General features: G+C 40.7%; 1 protein-coding gene across 3 annotated transcripts in view; it reads left to right on the top strand.

Moving 5' to 3' along the window:
- Positions 1 to 12,406, top strand: part of LOC141405239 (uncharacterized) — a 62,473-nt gene extending 50,067 nt beyond the window's left edge. For 2 of the 3 annotated variants that reach the window (XM_073989341.1, XM_073989340.1), the window contains exon 2: positions 10,722 to 12,406. In XM_073989341.1, the coding sequence (XP_073845442.1) occupies positions 10,796 to 11,680 (885 nt within the window). In that variant the 5' untranslated portion in view covers positions 10,722 to 10,795 and the 3' untranslated portion in view covers positions 11,681 to 12,406. Of the gene's footprint in view, positions 1 to 1,053; positions 1,543 to 10,721 lie in introns of those variants that run through there. The other variant, XM_073989339.1, reaches the window with a different exon arrangement.
- Positions 12,407 to 13,518: the final 1,112 nt, after the last annotated feature.

Genomic DNA, 13,518 nt, shown 5'->3' with positions numbered 1-13,518 from the left:
GTCATTGAACTTTTTTCTTTGCTTACCTTTATACATCGAGCTGACGATTGATGTTTGGGTATAAAAAGTTTCTTGTCGAACAAGTTATTGAAAAATAACTTCGGTGGAGAATATCCACAAACAAGAAACAAGGGAACTGATGAGATCCAGTGGCGTGGGTCGAAACTGTAGTATTCCCTGCCTTACCCCTTGGCGAACAATGCCAAATCTTTTCCACTAATAAAATATTTGTTTTAAAATATTAAAACAACAACAATGGGATTAAGCCAGACTATTTTGAAAAAACAAAATTGCAAACGCTATCCCAATAAAAAAAAAACGCCACAATGCTGAATTTTTTTAAGTCCTTGAAAAGTATTTCGTAAAAACTCCACGCTTTGTAAAAGTCCTTGAAAAAATAATTTTGATTTTTTTTAATTTTTTTAATCCACGCTTATTTTTTGTAAAGATCCTTGAAACAATGTTTTTGCTGTTGTAAAAGTCTTTGAAAAGTCCACGCTTGTTTCTGTTAAAGTCCTAAAATATTTTTTTTTAAAATTAAAAGTCCTTGAAGAAATATGGTTGTTGTTGTAAAAGCCACTGGGAAAAAAATATTTAAAAATCCACGCTTGTTGTTGTAAAAGTCGTTGGAAAACTCTTTAAAAATCCACGCTTGTTGTTGTAAAAGTCTTTGGGAAAAAATTCTTTAAAAATCCACGATTGTTGTTGTAAAAGTCATTGAAAAATATTTTGTTAACAAATTCACGCTTGTTGTTGTATGTTAAAATAAATACTGAGGCGTAACACTGTGTCTAAACGGTTTACCAAAAATACAACAAGAGGCAAATCTTCCCAGTTTTAGGATTAATACAACAAAAACAAAGTTATGTTGTGTTCCTTATTAAACAAAATTTATTCGGACACATACAAGCTAAACCATTCATCCAATCCACTGTGGTTCTTCTTCGTTACGATTACGATAATGAAGGATGTTGATGGCAATGATGATGATGATGTTGATGCTAATGATGACAATGATGTTTATAATGACCATACACAAAATGTATGCGGTTCAGTTAGAGCTATGCAGTCGTTCGGTTCGGTTGAAATGATGGAAATCGTGGGGTAGCAAATATCTTTCGATTATTGTTGGGTTTATAAATTACGGTCGCCAAGCACATTGATACTCCATTATGTTACCGGTATTTTTTTCTCCATGAATGCCAGAATATAAAGGCCAACAGCTATTGTGTTTCCTGTCGACACTTTATTCTCCATCCCTAGTTATTAGATGTTCAAATTTGCGGAAAAAACCCCTACTCATTTTTTGTTGTCGTTCGGTTTTCAAGATTATTTGAAATTTGCTACGTTGTCAACAAACATCGTCTCGTGTAACGACACTTCATTCATTCGTCATTTGCCGGTTTTTGCGATTGGTGTCATATTTTATTTGAGTCGATTATCCCCCCGGCCAAGGAATCATGAGCTACTCATCCGAGAATACCGATTTGAAAAGATTACTCACATCGTGGCACTGTGAAATACTTTACAATTTGTTCCGTGGTAAGTGACGTGGAAGTAATGCATTCTGTATGCATGCGCCAAGACTTTCATGGATATTTTCTTTGTTTTCAATGAAATCGTGAAAACATTCAGAGGGAAAAAGAGTGTAGTGGAAACAACAGAAAGAAACATTAAAAATTATATGAAAGAAAAAAGTATTTACAAATTCGAATAATTTTAAGTGACGTGACAAAAGGAATATTGAGTTTTCCAGTCATACATTGTAGGGTCATTGATTCAAAACTTAGCTTGTCTTCATAGTGTCTGATTATGAAACAGATTGATTCTGATGACCAAACCGTCGGAAAAAGTTACTGCTTGTGGTGTAAAATTTCAAATGGTGTTTAATGGATGAGCCACACGTCTATTTTGTGGCTAATATTAGTTGCATTTAACTAAACCGGTAAATGATCAGTATTGCTTTGATGTCCTCAAAATGGATGGGAATAAGAAGTGGAGCTTCGTGCAGTATTTTATTCACAAGAATGGACACAATAACAGGAATCCTGACTTAAAAGCGTAATAAAAGTACATATGATGGTATTTGACCCAATTTATGTATTTGCGGCTACAAAATATATATATACATACATACATACTTACTTAGCTGACCCATTACAGAACATTTGTTCCATAGACCGAACTAAGAAAAGATCTCCAATTCTCTATGTTTTTCGCTTCGCTTTGTGGAATACCGCGCCACGTGCACCGTCATGTGGCATGTATTCATACGCCTTTTTAGCGGGTTCATCATCGCCCATTCTTATGATATGGCCTAGCCAACGCAATCATTGCATATCGATACGTTTAACTATATTCATGTCTTTGTATAGCTGATATAGCTCGTCGTTCATACGACGTCGATATTCACCGTCAACGCAAATCGGCCCGTAGATCTTTCGAAGAATTTTCCTCTCAAACACACCAAGCACTGCCTTATCTGCTTGCGCAAGTACCCATGCTTCGGAGCCATACATTAGCACGGGTAGTATCAGCGTTTTGTATAGTGTTATTTTTGTTTGACGAGATGTGGCTTTGTTTTTAAATTGCTTACTTAAGCCAAAGTAGCATCTGTTGGCCAATACAATTGTTCTTCCAATTTCACAACTGATGTTGTTTGTTGTGTTTATAGCAGTGCCGAGGTAGACGAAGTCTTTAACTACCTCAAAATCATAGGTACCAACTTCCACAGTTGGTCCGAGCTCTATGGACGATTTGCGCTTCGACACCATCAATTTGGTCTTTTCGCCGTTTACCGCCAGACCCACTTTCGCAGATTGTCCTTCAACTTTCCTAAAGGTATCAGCTACTTCCTTTACTGATCGTCCCATGATGTCTATGTCATCAGCGTAACCAAGTAACATGTGGCTATTGGTGTAGATTGTGCCACCTCTTTTGATGTTTGCCTCTCGTATAACCTTTTCTAGTAGGATGTTGAAAAGATCACATGAAAGGCTGTCTCCTTGCCTGAAACCTCTTTTGGTACAAAACTCTTCGCAGAGGTTCTTTCCTATTTTAGCTGAAGATCTTGTGTCAGTTAGAGTCATTTTACAAAGCCGAATGAGCTTTGCGGGGATACCAAATTCAGACACGGCTTGGAAAACATTTGAAAGTAGCGGGCTGTCGAAGGCAGCTTTATAATCGACAACAAGGTGGTAGGTGTAGATCTGCATTTCTTGGGTCTTCTCCAGAATTTGCCGCAAGGTAAATATCTGGTCAATGGTGGACTTGCCAGATCTAAAGCCGCATTGGTATGGTCCAATTATTACGTTGACCATGAGCTTTAGTCGTTCGCATAATATCACTGACACTATCTTATAGGCTATAGGGAGAAGACTTATGACCCTATAGTTGGAGCATAAAGTCTTATCTCCTTTCTTATGGACGGGACATAGGATGCTCAGGTTCCAATCGTCGGGTACGCGTTCTTCCTGCCAGATGGAGCTAACTAGCTGATGCATACACCTTATCAGCGTGTCGCCTCCGGTTTTAAACAGCTCGGCTGGTAGGCCATCAGCTCCTGCTGCCTTATTATTCTTCAGCCGGTTGATTGCTGTCTTTACCTCATCTTGGCCGGGTGGTATACATTCAATGCCATCTTCTGGGATTGAATCTGTGGTATCTTCGTCGACTTCGCTACTATTGGATACCAGCAGTTTGGAAAAATGCTCTTTCCATATCCTTAGCACACTATCGGTATCAGTTACCAGATTACCTTGCTGGTCTCTACAGGAGGATGTGCCAGTTCCAAAGCCATCAGTTTGATGATTCACTCTTTGATAGAATTTTCGGACTTCATTCTGTCTCCTGTACATCTCAATTTTTTCACACTCCCGTCTTTCCATATCTCTTTTTTTCCTGGGGAAAAAACGTTTCTCCTCTCTCATTTTCTCCAGATACCTCTCTCGTGCGCTACGCGTTGCTACTGATTGTAAAGTAGCCCTATATGCCGCATTTTTCTCTTCGGTAGCAGCACGACACTCCTGGTCATACCATGGATTCCTTGGTGGAGGTCTCTGGTATCCAAGTACTGATTTTGCGGCTGTTTGCATGGAGTGGGCAATGTTTTGCCATTGTTCTGATATGTTATTGGGACGATGAGTGCTTTGATTAAGCAGTTGGGCCAGTTGAGTGGAATATGTTGTGGCTAACTGTTGTGTCTGTTCTCACTTTGTTTGCTACGTTTAATCTGGTACGTACCTTTGCTGCAACAAGGTAGTGGTCTACGTTTGCACCTCGGAACGATCGTACATCCAACACGCTTGATGCATGTCTTCCATCTATCACAACGTGATCAATTTGATTACTTGTTCTTTGATCTGGAGACAGCCAGGTGTCCTTATGAATATCGAGATGATTAAATCTGGTACTGCTAACTACCATGTTTTTTGCAGCTGCATAGTCTATCAGCTTCATACCATTGTCAGGTGTTTTACTGTGGAGACTGAATTTCCCGACTGTTGGGCCAAAGATATTCTCCTTTCCAATTTTGGCATTCAAATCGCCTAGTATCATGGGCAGGGCAACGGTCATACGTTTCTTCTAAGCGCTCGTAAAATATATCTTTGGTCTGTTCGTCCTTGTCTTCAGTGGGAGCATGAGCGCAAATAAAGCTGATGTTGAAGAATTTTGAAGCTGGAGACCAGATGTTTTAACCTCCAACCAACTACAGATCCGCAACCAAACTCATGCTTTGTGTCATGGCAGCTATAATACAGTGCGTCACCTTTAGGTGTTGTTTTGATGCCTTTCCCGTTCCATCGTATTTCCTGTATGGCAGTAATGTCGGCCTTGTACTTTTCAAGTACATCAGCCAATGCGTAAACTGCGAACATTCCAGGTGCAGATTCGCAGATCATGGTCCTTAAAACGTTTGCTGGGGTCGTCAACTTCTGAGGGATTTGTTTTTCTTTTCTTTCGTTTTTTCATGGTAGGCTGCTTTTTCTAGGGGAGGGTTACTAACCCGGCGCCCAAACCCAAGTTTTTAACGATCTTATGGGTGAACGCGCGGCAAATGTTAGCTCACTACCTTTAACGGGTGTTAAAGGCAGCTCCCCAGGTGACACCACGGGGAGGTCAGTGTCCACTTGAGATGAAAGAGGGACCAAGATAAATCCTGGGCTTTGCCATGTTAAAGCAGGACCGTTCCTTGGTATCTTCCATCCCCTACGTCACCCTGTGGATATTCTCCACCGAAGTTACTTTCCAATAACTTCTTCAACAAAAAACTTGTTATACTCAAACATCACCTTGAGGCCTTAGTCCTCCCCAGCATCAGAAATAGCTCGACACAGCACGACAACAGCGCTGCACGCCAACACCACACATATTGGTCGAGGACTCAACCAGCGACCGCCGTGTGATAGAACAGTGATGGTGGCGCTTGACTTATCAAAATCCTTTGATACTGTCAGACACTCCACGTTGTTTGAGGACATTGAGCAGACAACCCTCCGGCCAAGCTTGAAACGTTGGATAATCAATTATAAGTTTGGACTCCAGTCGTACCTGGAATTCAGGAAAAATAAGTCCAAACCCCGTAGACTGAAACAGGGAGTTCCCCAAGGTGGTGTTAAATCTTCATAACTGTTTAACCCCTACCTCACCTGTATTCCGCCCGCTCCAGACGGCATCGAGATCGTAACTTTTGGGGATGCTTGCACGATCCTGGCATCAGGTACCTTCCCCGATGACATTTGTGAAAGGCTGAGCTCCTATTTGACCGATCTTACCACCTTTTTCCATGCGAGGAATATGCAAATATCCGCCACTAAATCTACAGCAACTCTGTTCACCACATGGACGGCGCAAGTGAGAAGAGAGTTGAATGTCATCGTCGATGATAGTAGAATTCCGACCACAAACTACCCCAAAATTCTAGGGGTCACAGCACGTTCTCGTGGTCCGCGCATGCAGCAGCTATCTGCAACAAACTAAAATGTAGAACAACTTCCTCAAGTACCTAGCGGGCAGCACTTGGGGTGCAGATAAAGAAACCTAGTTGACCAGATAGGTAGGTTTGTGGTAAGTTTGGTCTCCGAATTTATGTGATACGCAATGGAAGAAGATTCAAACTTGTCAGTATGCCGTCCTGAGAACAGCAGCAGTGTGCCTCCTAATGCCTTCTGTGGACCATCTACATGAGGAGGCACAGATTCTTTCAGTACAGCAACATATTGAGATGCTGTCGTTGCAGTACTTGCTCGGGTGTTACCGTGAGAGCCATCGCAATCACCATCTGCTGGCTAGGTGTGACATACCCAGGCACATCAAGGGGTGTTACCGGGAGAGCCATCCCAATCACCATCTGCTGGCTAGGTGCGACACACTCAGGCACATCAAGGAGGGTATCCACGATCTAGAGGAAGAGGTCCGACGACATAGGAGGGAACCCCTAGATCAACCGCCATATCAAGCAGGTTTAAATAGCATTCTCACGGACTCTGTTGCTAAGGCCATCAGCAAATATAGTGTGCATAAAGTCCTCGGAGTACATCCCCCGTCTATCTCAGCTGAGGAGCGTCAGATGCCATGACAAACCAGAGTAGTTTTATCTCAACTACGCTCGGGATATAGCAGTTACCTAAATTCTTATAGAGCAAAGATCGATCACACCGTGCAAAACATCTGTCCAGCATGCGGCATGGGACCGCACAACACACTGCACCTTTTCAACTGCCCTGCCAAACCTACTCATCTAACTCCAGTGGATCTGTTGTTACATCCCATCGAAGCAGCCACTTTCCTGGAACTGGAGAAAGACCCAGACCCAGATTGAGCAGTAACAATAAACATTGTTACAACAACAACAACAAATATTAAATTTTTTCGCTTAAGTGCAGCGAGGATCGTTTTGAAAATGTCATGTAAAGTAGTTCATAACCCAAAAGCTCTAAATTGGGTGACGTAGGGGATGGAAGATATCATGCAACGGTCCTGACCGGTTTTAACATGACAAAGCCCAGGATTTATGTTGGTCCCTCTTTCACCCCAAGTGGACACTGACCTCCCCGTGGTGTCACCTGGGGAACTGCCTTTAACACCCGTTAAAGGTAGTGAGCTAACATGTGCCGCGCGTTCACCCATAAGAACGTTAAAAACTTGGGTTTGGGCGTCGGGTTAGTAACCCTCCCCTAGAAAAAAACAGCCTACTATGAAAAAACAAAAGAAAAGAAAAACAAACCCCTCTAGAGTTGACAAACAACCCAAACGTTTTAAGGACCATGATCTGCGAATCTGCACCTGGAATGTTCGCACTCTTTATAGAGAAGGTGCAGTCTTCGCATTGGCAGACGTACAAGGCCGATATTACTGCCATACAGGAAATACGATGGATTGGGAAAGGCGTCACAACAACACCTAAAGGTGACGCACTGTATTATAGCTGCCATGACACAAAGCATGACTTTGGTTGCGGATTCGTAGTTAGTCGGAGGCTAAAACATCTGGTATCAAGCTTCACCCCAGTGACTGAAAGACTTGCTGCAATTCGAATAAAAGCTAAATTCTTCAGCACAAGCTTTATTTGCGCTCATGCTCCCACTGAAGAAAAGAACGAACAGACCAAATATATATTTTATGAGCGCTTAGAAGAAACATATGACCGTTGCCCTGCCCATGGCATTAAAATCATTCTAGGCGATTTTGATGCCAAAATTGGAAAGGAAAATATCCTTGGCCCAACAGTCGGGAAATTCATCTCCACAGTGAAACATCTGACAATGGTATGAGGCTGATAGACTTTGTAGCTGCAAAAAACATGGTAGTTAGCAGTACCAGATTTAAGCATCTCGATATTCATAAGGGCACCTGGCTGTCTCCAGATCAGAAAACAAGAAATCAAATTGATCATGTTGTGATAGATGGAAGACATTCATCGAGCGTGTTGGATGTACGATCGTTCCGAGGCGCAAACATTGATTCGGACCACTACATTGTTGCAGCAAAGGTACGTACCCGCTTAAACGTAGCAAACAAAGTACTAACAGACACAACACGAAAGTTAGACATCGGTAAGCTGCAATCACAACAGATAGCCGCAGCATATTCCACTCAACTAGCCCAATTGCTTAATCAAAGCACTCCTCATCCCGATGACATATCAGCACAATGGCAAAGCATTGTCCACTCCATGCAAACAGCCGCAAAATCCATACTTGGATACCAGAGACCTCCACCAAGGCATCCATGTTATGCTCAGGAGTGTCGTGCTGCCACCAAAGAGAAAAATGCGGCATATAGGGCTACTTTAAAATCCGTAGCAACGCGTAGCGCACGAGAGAGATACAGGGAGAAAAGGAGAGAGGAGAAACGTCTTTTCCGCAGGAAAAAGAGAGAGATGGAAAAGCGGGAGTGTGAAAAAATCGAGATGTACAGAAGCCAGAATAAAGTTCGAAAATTCTACCAAAGAGTCAAGCATCAAACTGATGGCTTTGTTACAGGCACATCCTCCTGTAGAGACCAGCAAGATAATTTGGTAACTGATACAGATAGTGTACTCAGGATATGGAAAGAAAATTTTTCAAATCTGTTGGTATCCAATAGCAGCGAAGACGACGAAGATACCACAGTCCCAATACCAGAAGATGGTATTGAATGTATACCGCCCAGCCAAGATGAGGTAAGGACAGCAATAAATCGGCTGAAGAATAATAAGGCTGCAGGTGCCGATGGCTTACCAGCCGAGCTGTTCAAAACCGGAGGCGACACGCTGATAAGGTGTATTCATCAGCTAGTTAGCACCATCTGGCAGGAAGAACGAGTACCAGACGATTGGAACCTGAGTATCCTGTGCCCCGTCCACAAGAAGGGAGATAAGACTGACTATAGGGGCATAAGTCTGCCCCCTATTGCCTACAAGATCGTGTCAGGGATATTGTGCGAACGACTAAAGCCTATGGTCAACGAGATAATTGGACCATACCAATGCGGCTTTAGACCTGGCAAGTCCACCATTGACCAGATATTTACCCTGCGGCAAATCCTGGAGAAGTCCCAAGAGATGCAGATCGACACCTACCACCTTAAAGCAGCCTTCGACAGCCCGCTGCGTTCAAAGGTATTCCACGCAATGTCTGAATTTGGTATCCCCGCAAAGCTCATCCGGCTTTGTAAAATGACTTTAACTGACACGAGGTCCTCAGTTAAAATAGGAAAGAACCTCTCCGAAGAGTTTGGTACCAAAAGAGGTTTCAGACAAGGAGACAGCCTCTCGTGTGATCTCTTCAACATCCTGCTGGAAAAGGTTATACGAGAGACAAACGTCAAAAGAAGTGACACAATCTACACCAATAGCCAGATGTTACTTGCTTATGCTGATGAGACATCATGGGCCGATCAGTAAAAGAAGTAACGGATACCTTTATAAAGGTCGAAGGGGAATCTGTTAAAGTGGGTCTGGCGGTAAACGGTGAGAAGACCAAGTTGATGGTGTCGACGCGCAAAGCGTCCATTGAGCTCGGACCGACTGTGGAAGTTGGTTCCTATAATATTGAGGTAGTAAAAGACTTCGTATACCTCGGCACCTCCGTAAACACAACAAACGACATCAGTTGTGAAATAAAAAGAAGAATTGTATTGGCCAACAGATGCTACTTTGGTTTAAGTAAGCAGTTTAAAAACAAAGCCACATCTCGTCAAACAAACATAACGCTCTACAAAACACTTATACTACCCGTGGTGATGTATGGCACCGAAGCCTGGGTACTTTCGCAAGCAGACATAGCAGTGCTTGGTGTGTTTGAGAGAAAAATTCTTCGAAAGATCTACGGACCAATCTGCGTTGACGGCGAATATCGACGTCGCATGAACCACGAGCTCTATCTGCTATACAACGACATCAATATTGTTAAACGAATCGAGATGCAGCGATTGCGTTGGCTAGGTCATATAACAAGAATGAGCGATGATGAACCCGCTAAAAAGGCGTATAAATACGGACGCTTGGCGGTGCACGCAAAATATGGCAGGCCAAGGAATAGATGGCGCAAACAAGTGGATGATGAGATGAAAAGGCGCGGTATTCCAGAGTGCGAAGCAACAAATAGAGAGGAATGGAGATCTTTTCTAAGTTCGGCCTATGGAACAAATGTTCTGTAATGGGCCAGCTAAGTAAGACCAACGAAATTGCGTCGTGGATACGATAACTATCGGGAGGAATGGCTCAAAAAATTAGATCCAGTTTCAATATGGATCCTGTCTATGACTTCTTCTGATACCTCCTTCGCAAGCTCAACACTTTTGTGCTTTAACCAAATTTAATTCAACCTTATACTTCCAGGGATATATAGGGCCCGAAATGGCCTTATATTTAGTGTCACTCTTTCGCATTGTAGTAATTTTCTTGCAATATAAGCTTTAGGCTGTGTTGTTTGGGTTCGTTGGTGGTATTATCACCAACTGTGTCTGATACCAACCCCCACAAATGTCTAAAAATGTACACTGCAAACTTCCAAAACATATTATGTTACCTACGAAAATGTTTTTTCTTTTATTTTTAAAATTGCTGATAGTACATTGATGTCCACCACTCCTCTTACGGCTTTTTTACAGTCATAGGCTGAGGGTATTTAGCTGTCGGCAAAGCTGACTGATTCTTTTTTATTTGTTCTCATTTCTCTTTTATTTATAGCATTTCCTATAAATAATTAATATAATATTATTTCATTTATATTACACAGATGAAGAAATCTCCATTGAAGAATTGAAACTGATAAAACATCGTCACATTCGACAGCTGTTGAAAAATTACAAAATGGGTGTGCGGATTCGTTTTGAGCATTATTTTGAAATTTGGAGAAATCGAATTGGAATGCCATTTCAAATTGAAGATCTCACTGAAGAATCAACGACATCATGTAACTGTAAACATGGATCAGGTCAAAATATTTACAACGGCCATGCCATGGCCATGATATACGAAACCTTAGCCAAAGACTCACTGACAAGCGATAGTTTTCACACAACAATTAAATCTCCACCATTATTAGCAGAGAACAACATTAGCCGGAATGAAGAACTCTCAACGAAAATGTCCCTACGCTCAGTCGTAGCGCAACGATGTTCTACAGAAGATAATACACCATCCGACAATGAGCACTATAGTACCCCTGGAGGTGGTGGAGGGGGTGCTGGTGATATTGCACCCCGTAATAAAATGCTCTGCCCCTACAACTTACCACAAATTCTCCAAATGATTGGAGAACGTGGTATTGAGATTGTCAAATATTATGAAGAACATAAAGCTTTCACCGCCACCCAAAGATCTGAACTGATACGGGTGATTTGTGATTTCTTTGAAGAACATAACTATAATCTTTCGCTGCAAGTTAGTTATAAACTTGAACGTGAGATACTACAAATGTTTCCCAATGAAGAGATGCATTATTATCGTACTGACAGACGTGGCAAAATCTATGTCCGATTCATTAACAAGAAACGTTGGCGAAAAGTCCGTCACGAAAGACATTTCGAAAGTATGTCCTCACAAAATGCCCACAGAGATGAGACCACAAAATCAGAACATCATCAGCAGATCGCTGAGGATGAGGATGATAATATATCAAATTGTGATGCATGGTTTGAAGAGACGACGGCAAAGGAAGAAATTATTAAGTCGGATGTACAAAACGAAAATTAATTACATATGTATTTGTATGTAAGAGAGCAACCTGTATTAAATTTATCATATTTTAATTAATTTAATTTGATTGTACAAAATTGTAATATATTATATATCGTCACCATAAATGCCGGAAGACGTAACCCACAAAAATAAAACTTTACAGGAGAAGCAAAAAACGTTATTAAATGAAAACGGTGTTATAAAATATCGAAAATTTTTAGTATCGTGTTTTAAGACAGAGAAGAAATATATTTTTGGAAAAAAATTTAATTTTTTTCCAGAATGTTAGAAGCTGTGTGGGTTACGTCTTTTGGTATTGTATTTTTCTGAAATGCCAAACGACGTAACCCACAATTTATTGAGTATACATTTGAAAAAAGTAGTATAAATGAACAATTATAATTAAATTAGAACTAGTTTATTGGCCTACGCGGCTAAGCGAACTTTAAACTAGCAATCTGACGGTGTTGGGTTCAATTCCTAATCTTAACGGTATTATATTTCAGTGGATCACAATTAGGTGAACCGTCTATTCCAACCAGCACTGCAATTACTTATAATATCAAGTGTATTAGACGATATTTAAAACATCAGATCCAGAATATTATATTTATTGTGGTATTTAAGTCAATTTATCGACAAAATATAGTTAATATAAATTAAGTGATGTGTAACAATTTAAATGTAACTTTTAATTCTCATAAAGAATGTTGCCATAAATGTAATGACAATCACTTGGAATTAAGTGTTTTAAGTCTAGCAGGTGCTGAAGTTTCTTTTTTGAAACTTTTAGCCTCTGTGCGTATATCTAAGAGGGACCCATTGCCCCAAAATCTCCGGATCAAACGCTAATGATTGCAGTTTATTGGATCTCCTGTCTATTTGCATAAGTAAACAATACAGAAAAGTTGCGTTTTTCTCTGGACCTGTTTGAATATCATTAAAATCAGTTGAGTTTATCCAATCTCAAACCATTATATATGTTATACCACGGGTTGATAAGAAAATTTTTCGGCAAACTTACACTATAATCGAAGTTGTCTTTAAAAAAACATCTTTATTTTAGACCGACGAAAAATTTGAGCATATACACGTTTTCGGGTCAACGTCTCATAAGACTTGTCACGTGCATCAGTTTTAGTTGCCATTTGTCTTCAAAATAACCACTTACTTTTTTGTTGTTCTTGGGAGGTTTATCTAACTCATGGTATAGGTCGGTCTTCAGAGATCATCTTCAATTAGACACTTCAATCACTTTTTTTATTAAAACTTTCGACATTTTACCAAACCTGGGTTTTGCCTATGACCTGCGTATAAGGGGAAATATCCAAAAATCCCACAAATCTGAATTTTGGTGCAAAAAGTTATTGGAGTTACAAAAACCGCCTAAAGTAAAAGTTGTAGATGTAAAAATTAGCAACAAGAATGGTCTTTATAATTTTTAAAACGGAATCACCAGTCATGAAGTTTCGTCATCTGAGAGTCAAACTAAACATATAGGGAAATAAGCCGCATAAGAGTCGAACCGGTTAAAATAACCACGCCATGTGATAGGTATTTCTATAAGCTTCCAAACGGCACCCACTTTGTTTTTTAATCCGGACTTTCGGATCAAATAACCGGATAACCGGATCCGCCCCAAAGGAAATTATACATTTCCGTAATCAACTCAATATACCCTCCCTCTGGCATTATAATTGCTGCAAAAATCAAAGACTAAATTGTTTGTACTGCTGTTTAATTTTCAAATAATGTGGATTACGCCTTTTGTGTTTTATGAAAATTACAGTATGCTGTTACGTCTTTTGGCATTTCGTGAATAGGACCGCTATTTTTAAACGCAGAACTTTGAA

The sequence above is a fragment of the Musca autumnalis genome, unplaced genomic scaffold, assembly GCF_047663935.1.
Source record: "Musca autumnalis isolate F117 unplaced genomic scaffold, ASM4766393v1 scaffold_5, whole genome shotgun sequence".
In the NCBI taxonomy this organism is placed as follows: Eukaryota; Metazoa; Arthropoda; class Insecta; order Diptera; family Muscidae; genus Musca; species Musca autumnalis.
The sequence above is the reverse complement of the archived record's forward strand: the minus strand, read 5'-3'. Positions and strand labels throughout refer to the sequence as shown.